The sequence below is a fragment of the Chionomys nivalis genome, chromosome 20 (assembly GCF_950005125.1).
Source record: "Chionomys nivalis chromosome 20, mChiNiv1.1, whole genome shotgun sequence".
In the NCBI taxonomy this organism is placed as follows: domain Eukaryota; kingdom Metazoa; phylum Chordata; class Mammalia; order Rodentia; family Cricetidae; genus Chionomys; species Chionomys nivalis.
Genome location: NC_080105.1, coordinates 17,279,556 through 17,292,124, shown reverse-complemented (window position 1 = coordinate 17,292,124; position 12,569 = coordinate 17,279,556). Strand labels below are relative to the sequence as shown.

Below are 12,569 nucleotides of genomic sequence, written 5' to 3'. Positions count from 1 at the left end.
TTCTCCATAATTGTTCTTGAAATGAATGATATTTCCCCCAGAAGATGTTTGCCAACATCTGGTGGTATTTCTGTTTGTCAAACCTTGAGGGAGAATGCCTTCTGATTTTTTTTTATAGAGGCCTAGGGAGCTGCAAATAGCCTACAAAGCACAGACCAGCCCATTGTTCTCTACACAAGAAAGAATTATCTGGACTGAAATAGCATGAATGTTAGTGTTTTTGTTGAAAACACACACAATTCACAAAATAGAGAGGAACCCAGGCATTATAACACAAGGAAAAATACATTCTAAATAATGCCGTACATAGCACATTTTCATATGTACACTCCATGTAAAACCAGCAATGATTTCCTTAGCACAAGAAATTGACAAAGGTCTCAGATTAACTATATTAAATGCCTGTAGTGTGTATAATTCATTAATGTGAGATTTTGCTGATGATTCAAGAATCATCTTGTTTTTAATTAATTCAGGTTTGACTGTGTTTTCCTAGACCCACGTTTATCCAATTGGAAACATGTCTTCTAGGTCTTTACTAAATCCCCGATGAGCTTGTTTTGAATCTAAATTGAAGATGTGGATAAAACAATATCGACATAAAGTCCGTGGAAGGAAAAGAAATTGTGGTTGAGTGAACACTTGTGTTTAAAAAGTACTTTTAATGTTCATCTTGGCAAAACTCCCATGTTTTAAATAAACAAAACCATTGTCAAAAATAAACAAACAAGTAAATATGAAGAAAGTAAACATCCAGTGACGTTAGGATATGGAGCTGATCAGTAAAAGTAGCCCATAAAGTGCACTTCTCAGTTCTCACATGCAGAAGTCATGCATGCATGTTGCACTTGGTTTCCCAAAGAGTTCTAATGACATGTTTTATATAATTATCGGTCCAAACTGATTAAGCCTGGTCATTGTAGTCTGCAGAGTGGTTAATTACATTTGACTGTGGTTAAATCTTACCATTACATCTCTTTGAAAACAGACTTTTAACATTGAAGGGTTCCATCATTACTTCTTAGAACTGGAGTAAACTGAATGGCTTTGTTAGCTGTCATGAGATGTCTAAGGGAACAACAAAGGGAGGCAGGCTTTTCCAAGAAGTGTCAGTGTTCTAACGTCTCCACACCTGATGTTCTGCTGATGGTGGTTTTGTTGTTGTTGTTGTTGTTAGTGATATGTTTATATATCCATATATACACACAAAACGTCTTTCTCAAATTGCTGTGTATTATTTTTCCAATTCGGCTCCTTGGGTTCTGAGTTCTAGATCATCACTCTTCTAAGTAGATTCCCCTCCCAAGAGTTAAAGCCAGACCTGTAATTCATATTTACTCAGACTGTTGCAGGTGTGCTCAGATTTAATGTCTGGTATGCTTAGGGGATATGTAAATGCACAGCTGTCTCACTCCTCTTCATTCTTTGAATGAAATATTACAATATCTTCAAGCAGGAACACACCATCTTAAAGATAAGAGATATTAAAATAAGCATGTTATGATTTTCATCTTGAATTTGAAAGCTTAAAAAAGATTTTGTTTTATTTTAAGTTCTCTGTGTGTGTGTGTCTCTCTCTGTGTGTCTGTTGTGATGTTATGCACACAAGAGAGTAGTTGCCATAGGAATCCAGATGAGGGTATCAGTTGTTGTGAAACTTGATTGACAGTGGTTGAAAGGTACCTGTGTGGATGTTTGAACCAAACTCTTGTCCACTCTGTGGTCAACACATGTTTCTTAACCATTGAGCCATATGCATGTTCCCCAGTCTTTTAGACACTTAGTGAAGTAATTTAATTTGAAAGATTAGCTTTCCAAGAATTCCATGTTGGAGTAATTGCTTTTAAAAAGAGATTTTTAAAAAAGAGTTTAAACGATCAATGTTGATTTAATTATGCTGGGGCATGGTATTATTCTCCCTTAATCTAATCCTACATAATATAGAACACAACCTATTAGTACAGACTGCTGTCATTTGTTTCTTTTAATGTAACCTTCATTTGGGCCCACCCAAAACAGGACTGACTGATAGGGCTTCTAGAGATTTTCTGTCCTTTCATTTGAAGTGGGTGGTTAGGAACACAAAGGATGGTGGTTAGGAGTTATAATATGAAAATAAAACTTTGGAGATGAAAATTAATTTTTATAATGAGTAGGTAATTATACTTGTTTTTATAATTAAAAGTAAAATGTCTAAATCCTTCTTTATACCCATAAACAAATGATCCTCTCTTAATAAAGAGACTTCTCTTAACCATGAAGGGAACTCAGAGACACAGAACTGTAAAAATACTGAGAATAAGTAGCTGTTGAGTAGCGCTCACCAGCACCAGTGTATTAGTACCACCTGCTCTAAGATCAAAGAACAGCAAAGGAGGCAAATAGGAGATAAGAGATAGAAGAAAGGGGAAAGCTGTACTATCATGTGGCCATGATACAGTCAATGCAATCATGAATCACAACACAGACGTCCAGTGAGTCTCCAAATGAATGATATTAACAGTCATGTGGGTCAGCAAAATCCAACCTTCCCATAATGAAATATGAACTAATTATACATCCTGTATGAGAGGTTGACACTGTTTCAACTTGTTGACTGGGAACACTGTTGAAACTGCCATACTTCAAAAACAGTACTAAACCCAAAGTCACACTTGTTTAAAACGTGGGTCATAAAATTGAAAAAAAAAGTCATGAGCTTATGAACATGGGAGGAGTACCTGGGACAGGAGGTAAAGCATAATAACAACAATTTCTGTTTGACTTTTTAGTACTCTTTGAGATTTGTGACTTTTCACTTAAGTAGATGCTGTGGGTGCACCATCCAGAAGTATTGCAACTCTTCATGCTGTGTTTTGTTTCTTATATTATCTTTATAACAACAGTGAATTAATTTGAGCTGCAAAATCATTTTTATTCATGATTGAAAACACTACAGATGAAGTACTTTACAAGGTTTCCAAGGAAAACATAACATGAGGTCCATTTGTATGTGCTTTTTAATTATTTTGGTGTACATTGCTCCAGTTTTATGTCATTCAGTTAACTTTACTATTTACATAGTAAATATATTTATTCTTTTCATATTAAATATTTAAACTTTAACCGGGGTTTAATTAGGTGTGCTTTTCTCAATCTCCCAAGTGCATTTTGATGAACTCCTTGGTTATTCAATTAATGTGTGAATGATTTGCATAAAGTCTATTTATACTCTATGGGCGATTGTAGAATCACTTGATATTTTCCCTGTTATATTAATGGATCCATTTACTATTGTACTAGTGGGAAATGAAGTCCTATAATTGGAATCTAGTAAGATACTTTACAGCTTATTAGCTTAGGGCTAATTATCTGCATGTTATATTGCACATTGAATTGCAATTGAAAGCAGCTCATTATAATATTTAAGAGAAGTGCCAACAAAAATAATTAAATTGTTACAATAACCCTTGGCTTCTAGTGAAACTGAGCACATGTATTGAAATTCATTTCTTTAACTTGTATGCAGTTGTGTTCCTTTTTGGTAACTGTTCTTTTTCTCTGTCCCCTTTCTTTTTTCTTTTTTAAATTTGCTGCTTGCCATTGCAGGAAGTAGAGGTTTGTATGCTGTTTCTCTGTTTCATATATTATTTTAGATTTTATATGAATCCATCTATTTTAATTGATCATATACACTTAAATCGTGATATTTTCCTCTCTCAGGATGATTATTTCCGCACTTGGAGCCCAGGAAAACCATTTGATCAAGGTAAGAATCTATTATTTTTAAATAAAAATCTATACATTTTCATACCTGCTATATTCTAGAAAAAGTATTCATTGCCTGTTTAAACTTTAAAATGCTGAACACATAAACATTCACGAGAGGAAAATCTATGCAGTAACTATGTTTATTTCAGTATAATAAATTTAGGAAGGAGATAATTAGGTGCATGATTATGTCAGAATTCCATTTATTTTTAGAAACATGGCTTAGATTGCTGATTTGAGATTTTTAACTTTATTTACCATGGCTATTTTTATTGGTTGTTACAAGTCACTTCATCTAGTTTCTAGGGGTATCCATCTGGCAGTAGATTTATTTGTGAAAATTTTCCAAAGAAATATTACCGTCTCCTCTTTAACTGATTAAAATGTTTCATTTAAATGGAAAACTTTTGGTGATTACATTCAACAGAGGCCTTTTCAAGACCCTGAAGAAAATGCTAGGCACTAAATACTATTCTCCAACTCAGTAGCTAGATAGAGCTTGTGCTCTGGCTAGCTCACCTAACAAAGGAAAGACACACTGACCAGCAAGCTTATTTATGTAAATGAGAACATTTCTGTCAGCATAATCGTAATCATACAACATCACCAGAGCCTTATTCACTAGATTCTGCGACACAGTACAGAATACTTTCTACAGGTTCAAAACAAACATCTTCAGATTCAGAGGATGTTCTTAACACAAAGTACACTTGATGAAGCAGTAGTGTTTGGGACTCAGTGTTCTCTGGGCATAATGAAAGACATCAGTTATAGAGAAAACAAAAGCTGGTTTGAGACATGTTTCTGGAGGTTCTGGTCCAAGAGAGCTCTTCCACTTTGCTGCGTGTACCTGGAGAGGGTGAACATTGCAGAGGAAATGATTTAGATCACAAGCAAAGTAGCTAAGACAAAAGTAAGGAGCTCAGAGTTCTCTGGCCTCTCCCAGGGCATGCCCCCGAAGGAGCTGCAAACCTGCACAACTCTACTTGCTAAGGGTTTGCTGCCTCAATACTCTTCCACCTTACAAGACAACACTTTAGTGATTGGATCTTTAGGGGACTATTTAATAATCAAAATAACAACTTAGATCTAGAATCATTTGTAAGTTATGTTAAATAGTCTCAAGATCTGGCTGTGAATAACCAATGGAAATTTTAGTCTGGCATATGAAGCAAGAATTTGCACCCAAGTAATACTTCAGAATTTGTACTTCTTTATCTGCTTCTATTATATTCCATATTATACACAATCTATTATATACTATCTGCATTCACATTGTATTAACAAATTTACCCCTGTTTTTATTTATTGAACCTCATACTAGGATTTAAATATTATTTTTCTCTTGGTTTCCCAATAAGTCATGCCAATGTGCTCAGAAAAAAAAATGTAATGAAAACATTATGTCAAACAGAATGAAATGCATTCATGTTATTTTTCTTGGAAAACAAATTTTTATAATGGAATCATAAACTTTGACAATTGGAAATTATCTGTAAACATTCAGTTTTGTCATTCTTGGTAAATGTTGTTATAATAAAGTTGCTTTGATGACATTTATGAGTGGAGAGTGTATTGAATTATGACTTGTCTTGCTTGCATAAAACTGGTTATCATAGTAAAAGTTTCTAAAAGTAAATATAATACAAGAATGATTAAATCTTACCTTGTTAAATATATATCATAAATGTCATATTTAGTGAATAGAGCTAAGTTTATTACTAAAAATTATGAAAACTAATATTGTTGTTATATTTGATATGTATTAGTTTACTTAACCCAACAGTACCTCTTCAGACTTAGGTTATTGATGAATTGAGAAAGTCAAATTATTGCCTGTGTGGTGGTCCATCAAAGACGACAAGCAATGATTTCAGCTTGGGAAGTCTAATTTCTGGTACAGGGCCCTAACTACTCTGTGCTATTGATAATCATATAGTTTCAGGAAAACACGAGAACTTAATTCTTGCACATATAATTTCATTTGCATATACATTTCAGATTATGCAGTTCAGTGGCATGAAATGTAAGTTTTGGTTCTGTGCATGCATGTAGTATAAACTGAACAACATTCCCTTTCTCACCATTGCAAAATCTGTGTATAATTATTGTTATTGTACTAGATATAAGCATGTTACCATTTGCTATGTTATAGGCCAACAGTATTTTTATACTATCAAACCTTAAATTTTGATTGACAGGATATATACTATTGGTCCATAAACACACATAAAAATGATATGCAATAGAGAAGCATATTACATTGATATGCATATATCATCCATTTGTGAACTACCCTAGGAGTAAGAGAATATTTCACACCCCATGAGATCTGAAAAATACAGAATTAAGTTGTACTAATTTTTAATATATTTCCATTTTTTTAGATAGCCTGCTTTTCTTTGGGGTATCTTAGTTCAAAGCTAATTGATCTGTTGAACACAAGATAAATTAAAAGGCATTTAATGCATGCTTAAATATTATCATATTTTATTTATGAGTATATATGTATTGTAAATATGAGTTTATTTTATTTATGTTTTAAGTGTGAATTGAATTATATATTTTGTTAAAATAGTGAAGAGAAAGTTATTATACTATTCCATTTTTATATGTTGTCATTTATGTCTTCCAGACTAAGTACTTTTAGTATAAGATATTACCTCCATTTTTAATAAGGCTTCAAAAACATTCCCTTGTGCATGCATGAAATATGGACAAATATGAAAAGAAAATCTATGTTGATTTATATGTAATCATGCACAAATACATGCATATTCTTGCCAAGTAGTTTCTTGTTCATACATATCTCAGGTTTCACAGTTTTCACTGTAACAATTTATAAAACCTCATTTAAGATTCTTTTCATTTATCACAACATTTCCAGTTTGCTTTTTTTTTAATCTACTAAAATAAATAATTAGAAGGTTGGGAACCTATAATGGTTTCATGTGCTTAAGTAAACCATTTTGACAATTGTAACTCTGCTTTAAAATGAAATAATGTACGTGGATGCAAAAATAAATAGCTTTGCATTTCTCCATGCCGAGCTCTCTGTGATACCGCTTCTCTTCATTAGTGCGGTTAATCATAAGTTGACACAACTGAAATCAACTGAAAAATAGCTTTAATGAGGACATACATCTTCTCGAATAAGGCCTAGACTTTTTATTTTGTGTTTACTGTGAAAAATTAAGGAGAAATTCATGAGAGAACATCGAGTAGTAGAAGAAACCTGATTTAAAATAATTTAGTAATGCTTTGAATAAATTCACAGCAGGTTTTAAGGGCAAATATGCACTTATTTCTCTTAACCCTGTTTTGTCTATGAAATAGATTGATTAGCATAAAAGAGAAATAAGTAGAATTTTCAGCAGTACTTAAAGTTGTTTATAGAATCTGATTGAAATCTGTCATCTTTACTCAAAAGTATGTAATACACACAGAGTAAAACACAGACGCATACACAGAGACCCACAAAGACACAGACACATACATAAATACAGATACATACACACACACATAGACAAACACAGACATAGATGCACAGAGACACAGAAACACACAGAGAGACCCACAGAGACACAAAAGTGCCCATACACACACATACACCCATAAAAAGACACAGGAGCACACACACAGGTGCAAATACAGACCCACAGAGGCACAGATACACACACACACAAAGAGAGAGATAGACTCAGACAAATAGTCACATACACATGGACACAAACTTACAAAAACAGACACATAGACAAACATAAAACACAGACATACCAAACACACAGACACAGACAGACAGACAGACAGACAGACAGACACAGAGAGAACCTGAAACACACAGAGACACACACAGAGACATAGATCCAGATACATAATAGACACATAGACACACACACACATACACACACACACACTTGTGTGTGAAAGAAATAGGAAGAAAATATGCATTCTGTACTTTTCTTTTTCTGTTATGAAATACCTTAGGAATCTAATTAAGGAAGAGTTTAATTTGGCTAACTGAAAGTGTAGTCCATCTTGGCAGAAATAGCACGGTAGCATCAATGCTTCGGGAAAAGAACTATTAATGCTATTGCTCAGTTCTAATTCCTTTTTTCATTTCTTTTGTGGTTCCCAGACCATGGATAAGTGCCTAACATCAGAATAGGTTTCTCTTGCCTCAGTTAAGCCAATCTAAACACTGGTAAGAATTTCCCATAGGCTTGTCTCCTAAGTTTGTCTCCTAAATTTATCTCCTGAGAAGCTGACAAATATGAGTTATCACCCCACAGTAGCTTCTGGTTGCTCCCCTTGTTTTTACCAGGGAGAGGATTGTAATTAACAGATTTGCAACTAGAAACTTAGATATAAACATATTTATTTCTTTTGTGAAGTGACAATTTTATTTGGTGGCTGTGTTCCCCTGTTTTGCAGGTGTCTAGGGGTTGAAATTAGTTACGAGAAGTATAGATAGAGACTTCATGAAGGCTGTTTAGCCCCTGTGACACTTTGGAAGTGTTGTGTCTTCCAGATCAAGTCCTCTATGTGGAGGACAAACGAAGTCTTACTGTTCTGTTTCAGCAGATTTAATTGAACAAATTATAGAGATGAGTTATATGAAGCCATTCCTACACTCAAGATGCTGAAAATTGTGAGAACAGTTGTGGGAACAGTTAGGGGTGGAACTAGATGAGCTGTGTACCAAGTTTCTAAGGAGGGCGAATAACAAAATCCACTCCCCTGTTTGAGAGAACAGTCACATGCTCAGGCATGTGCTTTGCCATCATTTCTCTCTTTTTGTCTTCAGTCCTCAAGGCTTCCCCTAATTCTCATTGGTTAGTTACATTCATCTGTGCAATGTCTTCCACCATGATATACCAGTCACAACCAGATTTGTTCCCTAATTATCAACATCTCGCTGCAAAACACATGATGCAGAAAGTCCATCTGGAGCTTTCTTTCTCATCAATGACTATAGCTGTCCATTATACCATGATTATAACTATTTCTAAAATTAAAGAAGTGTTTGAGCAACTAGATGCCAATATTTGTTTTCTCTTCCTTTAAATATAGTGATGTACCTTCTTCTACAGGTTGATATCCAGTTGTGCCAGCACCATTTGTTGAAGATGCTTTCTTTCTTCCATTGTACACTTTTAGCTCCTTTATCGAAAATGAGGTGTTCATAGGTTTGTGGGTTAAAATCCGGGTCTTCTATACGATTCCATTGGTCGACTTCTCTGTTTGTATGCCAGTACCACGCTGTTTTCATTACTGTAGCTCTGTAATAGAGTTTGAAGTCAGGGATGGTAATGCCTCCAGAAGTTCCTTTATTGTATAAGATTGTTTTCGCTATCCTGGGTTTTTTGTTTTTCCATATAAAGTTGATTATTGTCCTCTCAAGATCTGTGAAGAATTTTGATGGGACCTTGATGGGGATTGCATTGAATCTATAGATTGCCTTTGGTAGAATTGGACTGTGACTGAAAAAGCATGGGATAAAACCGGACTCTCTGAACATGGCGGACAATGAGAGCTGACAAGAGGCCAAGGACAATTGTATGGGGTGTTGATCCTACTTCATGTTCTGGCTTTGTGGGAGCCTAGACAGTTTGGATGTTCACCTTCCTAGGCCTGGATGGAGGGGGGAGGACCTTGGACTTTCCACAGGGCAGGGAACCCTGACTGCTCCTGGGACTGGAGAGGGAGGAGAAGAGGAGTGGGGGAAGCGGGAGAGGGGCGGGAGGAGGGGGAGGGAAATGGGAGGCGGGGAGGAGGCGGAAAATTTTTTTTTCAATAAAAAAAAATATAGTGATGTACTTAAAACACATATTCTGTAGATTAGACTTCCTAATGCCTGGAGTATAACTTGTTTAAATAAGTTATATGCTTTTCCTACTCTTACTTTGGGCATTTCTTAGTAATATTCTGAAACAATAGGTTGGTCTGATCTGTATTTCACAATAGAGGAATAGTGTTCCACAATAGGACTTTGTTTAAAAGCTTAGAGTCTTTTGGTTTTGTTTTAGTGGAAAAATCAGCCCTTTATTAAAATTCATTGAGTGCAATATATAAAGAAGATTGCACTATTTTGTCAATGGTTTTCAATCATTTAAAATGTGAGTTTGAACCGCTGTTTAATGTGAATAATTTTGGATCAATTAACATTGTTTGATTTAAGATTTTTGAGTCATTTTGAACAAAATCATTTTTAGATGATAACATTCACATGCTAACAGTTGAATTGATTCACATCTTATGCTGTTTGATTGGTCATGTTAATAACTTTGTATCATAGAATCTTTCTATACTCCTAAGGTAAAATATTCAGACATTGTATTTTGCCAAGGCGTCAGTATTACATGCTCAATTATTCTATGTTAATCTATGACAGCACTTTTGTTTCCCAGCACCCAGATCCGAATAATCAAACAGAAGCTGTATTAATTTCAAACTGTTTGCCCAATGTCTTAGACTTCTTGCTGGCTAGCTCTAACTACTAAATAAAATCATTTTGTTAATGTTTATATAGCCACAAGGCTGTGGCTTACTGGTGTGGTACATTACTCTCTAGGCAACACCATGGCATCTCCTCTACTCTGCCTGTGCTCTCTCTCCGTCTCTGTTTAGATTTATCACACAGCTTTACCCTGCTAAGCCACTGTCTGAAACAACCTTATTCATCAACCAATAAAAGCGACACATATACAGAAAGACATCCTGCAGCAATGTTATGCTTAAAGTACATAAAAGACGGATCCTCAGTGAAATGTTTATTTCCTTTGTTTAGTCCTTGCTGCATCAAATCTAAAAAAAAAAAAAAATCATTCCACAATATTTCATTGTTTTAATCTATATAATAGTGTTCTGACTCCAAAGTGTAACAGAGTATGTAAAACACATCTGGTTTGGGGTCATTAATTTAAACTGAGATTAATCATACTTCATTTGCTTTATAGAGCACTATCCTGCACAAGTGTACAAGAAGTAAAATTATGTGTATTTCTTTTCAATGAATTTATATGTTAGAAATTTTTGAATCAAATTTGTGGAGCATACCATGGGGTTGATAAAATTTACACTGAAAGTATTTTGTGAGTTTGGAAGATAATTTCTTATTATTTTAATTTTTGTTATTCAAGCATGAGTAATATTCCATGTGGTTGTTAAGCCATAGTTTATTAGAGAATTCATTGGCCAAAGAAGTTAATTCTAGCATTGTTTTATATGAGAATTAATCACTTATTTGTACAGTAAAAATATTTGGACCAGGATCCTAAATATTTTTAATTACATTTCTTTTGTTTATTACGCATTTACATACATGCCTGGAGGCCGAAGTAGGAGGAACATTGGGTTGTGCTAATGGCTAATCTTCCTAATAAGGGGACTTTGTGAACAGTTATAAGGTAGTGATAGAATCAGATACTTGACATCAACTTCTGGCTTCCGAGTGTATCTGCACCCCTATGAACACACATGGATACACTTAAAGTCACACATGGTCATAAATCACACATATTTAAACAAAATGGATGTGGAATATATTCAGGACTAGTAGTTAAACACTTGATCATTAAGCACACATTTGAATATATTTAGGATAGAGTCACTGTAGAGAAAGTTGACATTTAAACTTGTATGGAAACATTAATAAAATCATTTTAATTATGTAACATTATGTGGGTGGAGTAAATTTTCTGTTCTTGGAAATTATTTACAATAAACTGTAAACAACTGAGTATGCAACAAAAAGAATATTTCAGGGACATGAAAACTTGCTGTAGAATACAGCCTTGGAAGCTTTGGATTCACAAATGTTATCCACAATGCTAACCCTGAGTATATGAATTCATGTGTCATTGGGATTATTAAAATGATGGAGCAATATGACTCATGGTAAAAGGACATGCTGTGCAAACCTGATGACCTGAGTTCAAACCTAGAACCCAAGTGAGGTACCTGGATGAGGGGCTCTCATTTGTTTTCCTAGAGCCAGCATTCCTACTACAAGGTAGTAAGCAGATGTAGGAGACATAGCCAGAAGCTCACATTTCAGTGAAGAGAAAGAAATCAAAATAGAGACCCTGCCTCAGCGAAAAAGGGAAAAGAGATGAAACGAAAGAACCAGTTCATGAAATGTTATTTTCTGACCTTTTCCTGAATGCCTTGGCAAGCATGTCCCAGTGGACATGAATGTACACACACAGATACACACACACAGAGAAACCTTAAATAAAAAAAATGGATATTTAAATATTTTAAATATTGTTAGACATTTACAGTTTGATAATGCAGTGTCCTGTGTTTGTCTCTCCCATTGTGTTGTCTCTGTGCATGTTTATGTTATATATGTATATGTGTGTATAATTTAATTTTAACTAGTGTATTAAATTTTAGACTGTGAACTTTTTGAAAGGAAAAACTTTGTTTCTTCAGTGTTTAGCTCTACACTCCTGCTCATGCTGGAGCACATAGTGAAATCAGTGAACTTGAGAAAGATTCCTTGTAGTTTGTAGGAGATTAGTGGGGAGGGAAGGCAGAGCTGGAAGGAAGGAAGATGGAGTAAATTTGTACAAAATTGCTATGTATTAGCACCTTAACTTCAACAAAAATATTTGAAATTTTATGTTTTCATGAAATATGAAAAATATTTTCTATAGATTATTTTCTATTTGTTCAATTATGTATTTTAAAGCATAATTCACAAGGCTAGTAACAACTAAATAACTACATGATAACATGTCCAACTGTAGAAAATTATATCAGACATGTGTTGTTTTTAATCAATTTTAGAGCACAAAAGCATTGTTTTCATT

General features: G+C 34.4%; 1 protein-coding gene across 4 annotated transcripts in view; it reads left to right on the top strand.

Annotated features, from left to right (window-relative positions):
* Positions 1–12,569, top strand: part of Spock3 (SPARC (osteonectin), cwcv and kazal like domains proteoglycan 3) — a 355,207-nt gene that overhangs the window by 137,759 nt on the left and 204,879 nt on the right. For all 4 annotated transcript variants that reach the window (XM_057752524.1, XM_057752526.1, XM_057752523.1 and 1 more), the window contains exon 3: positions 3,703–3,748. In XM_057752524.1, the coding sequence (XP_057608507.1) occupies positions 3,703–3,748 (46 nt within the window). The remainder of the gene's footprint in view (positions 1–3,702; positions 3,749–12,569) is intronic.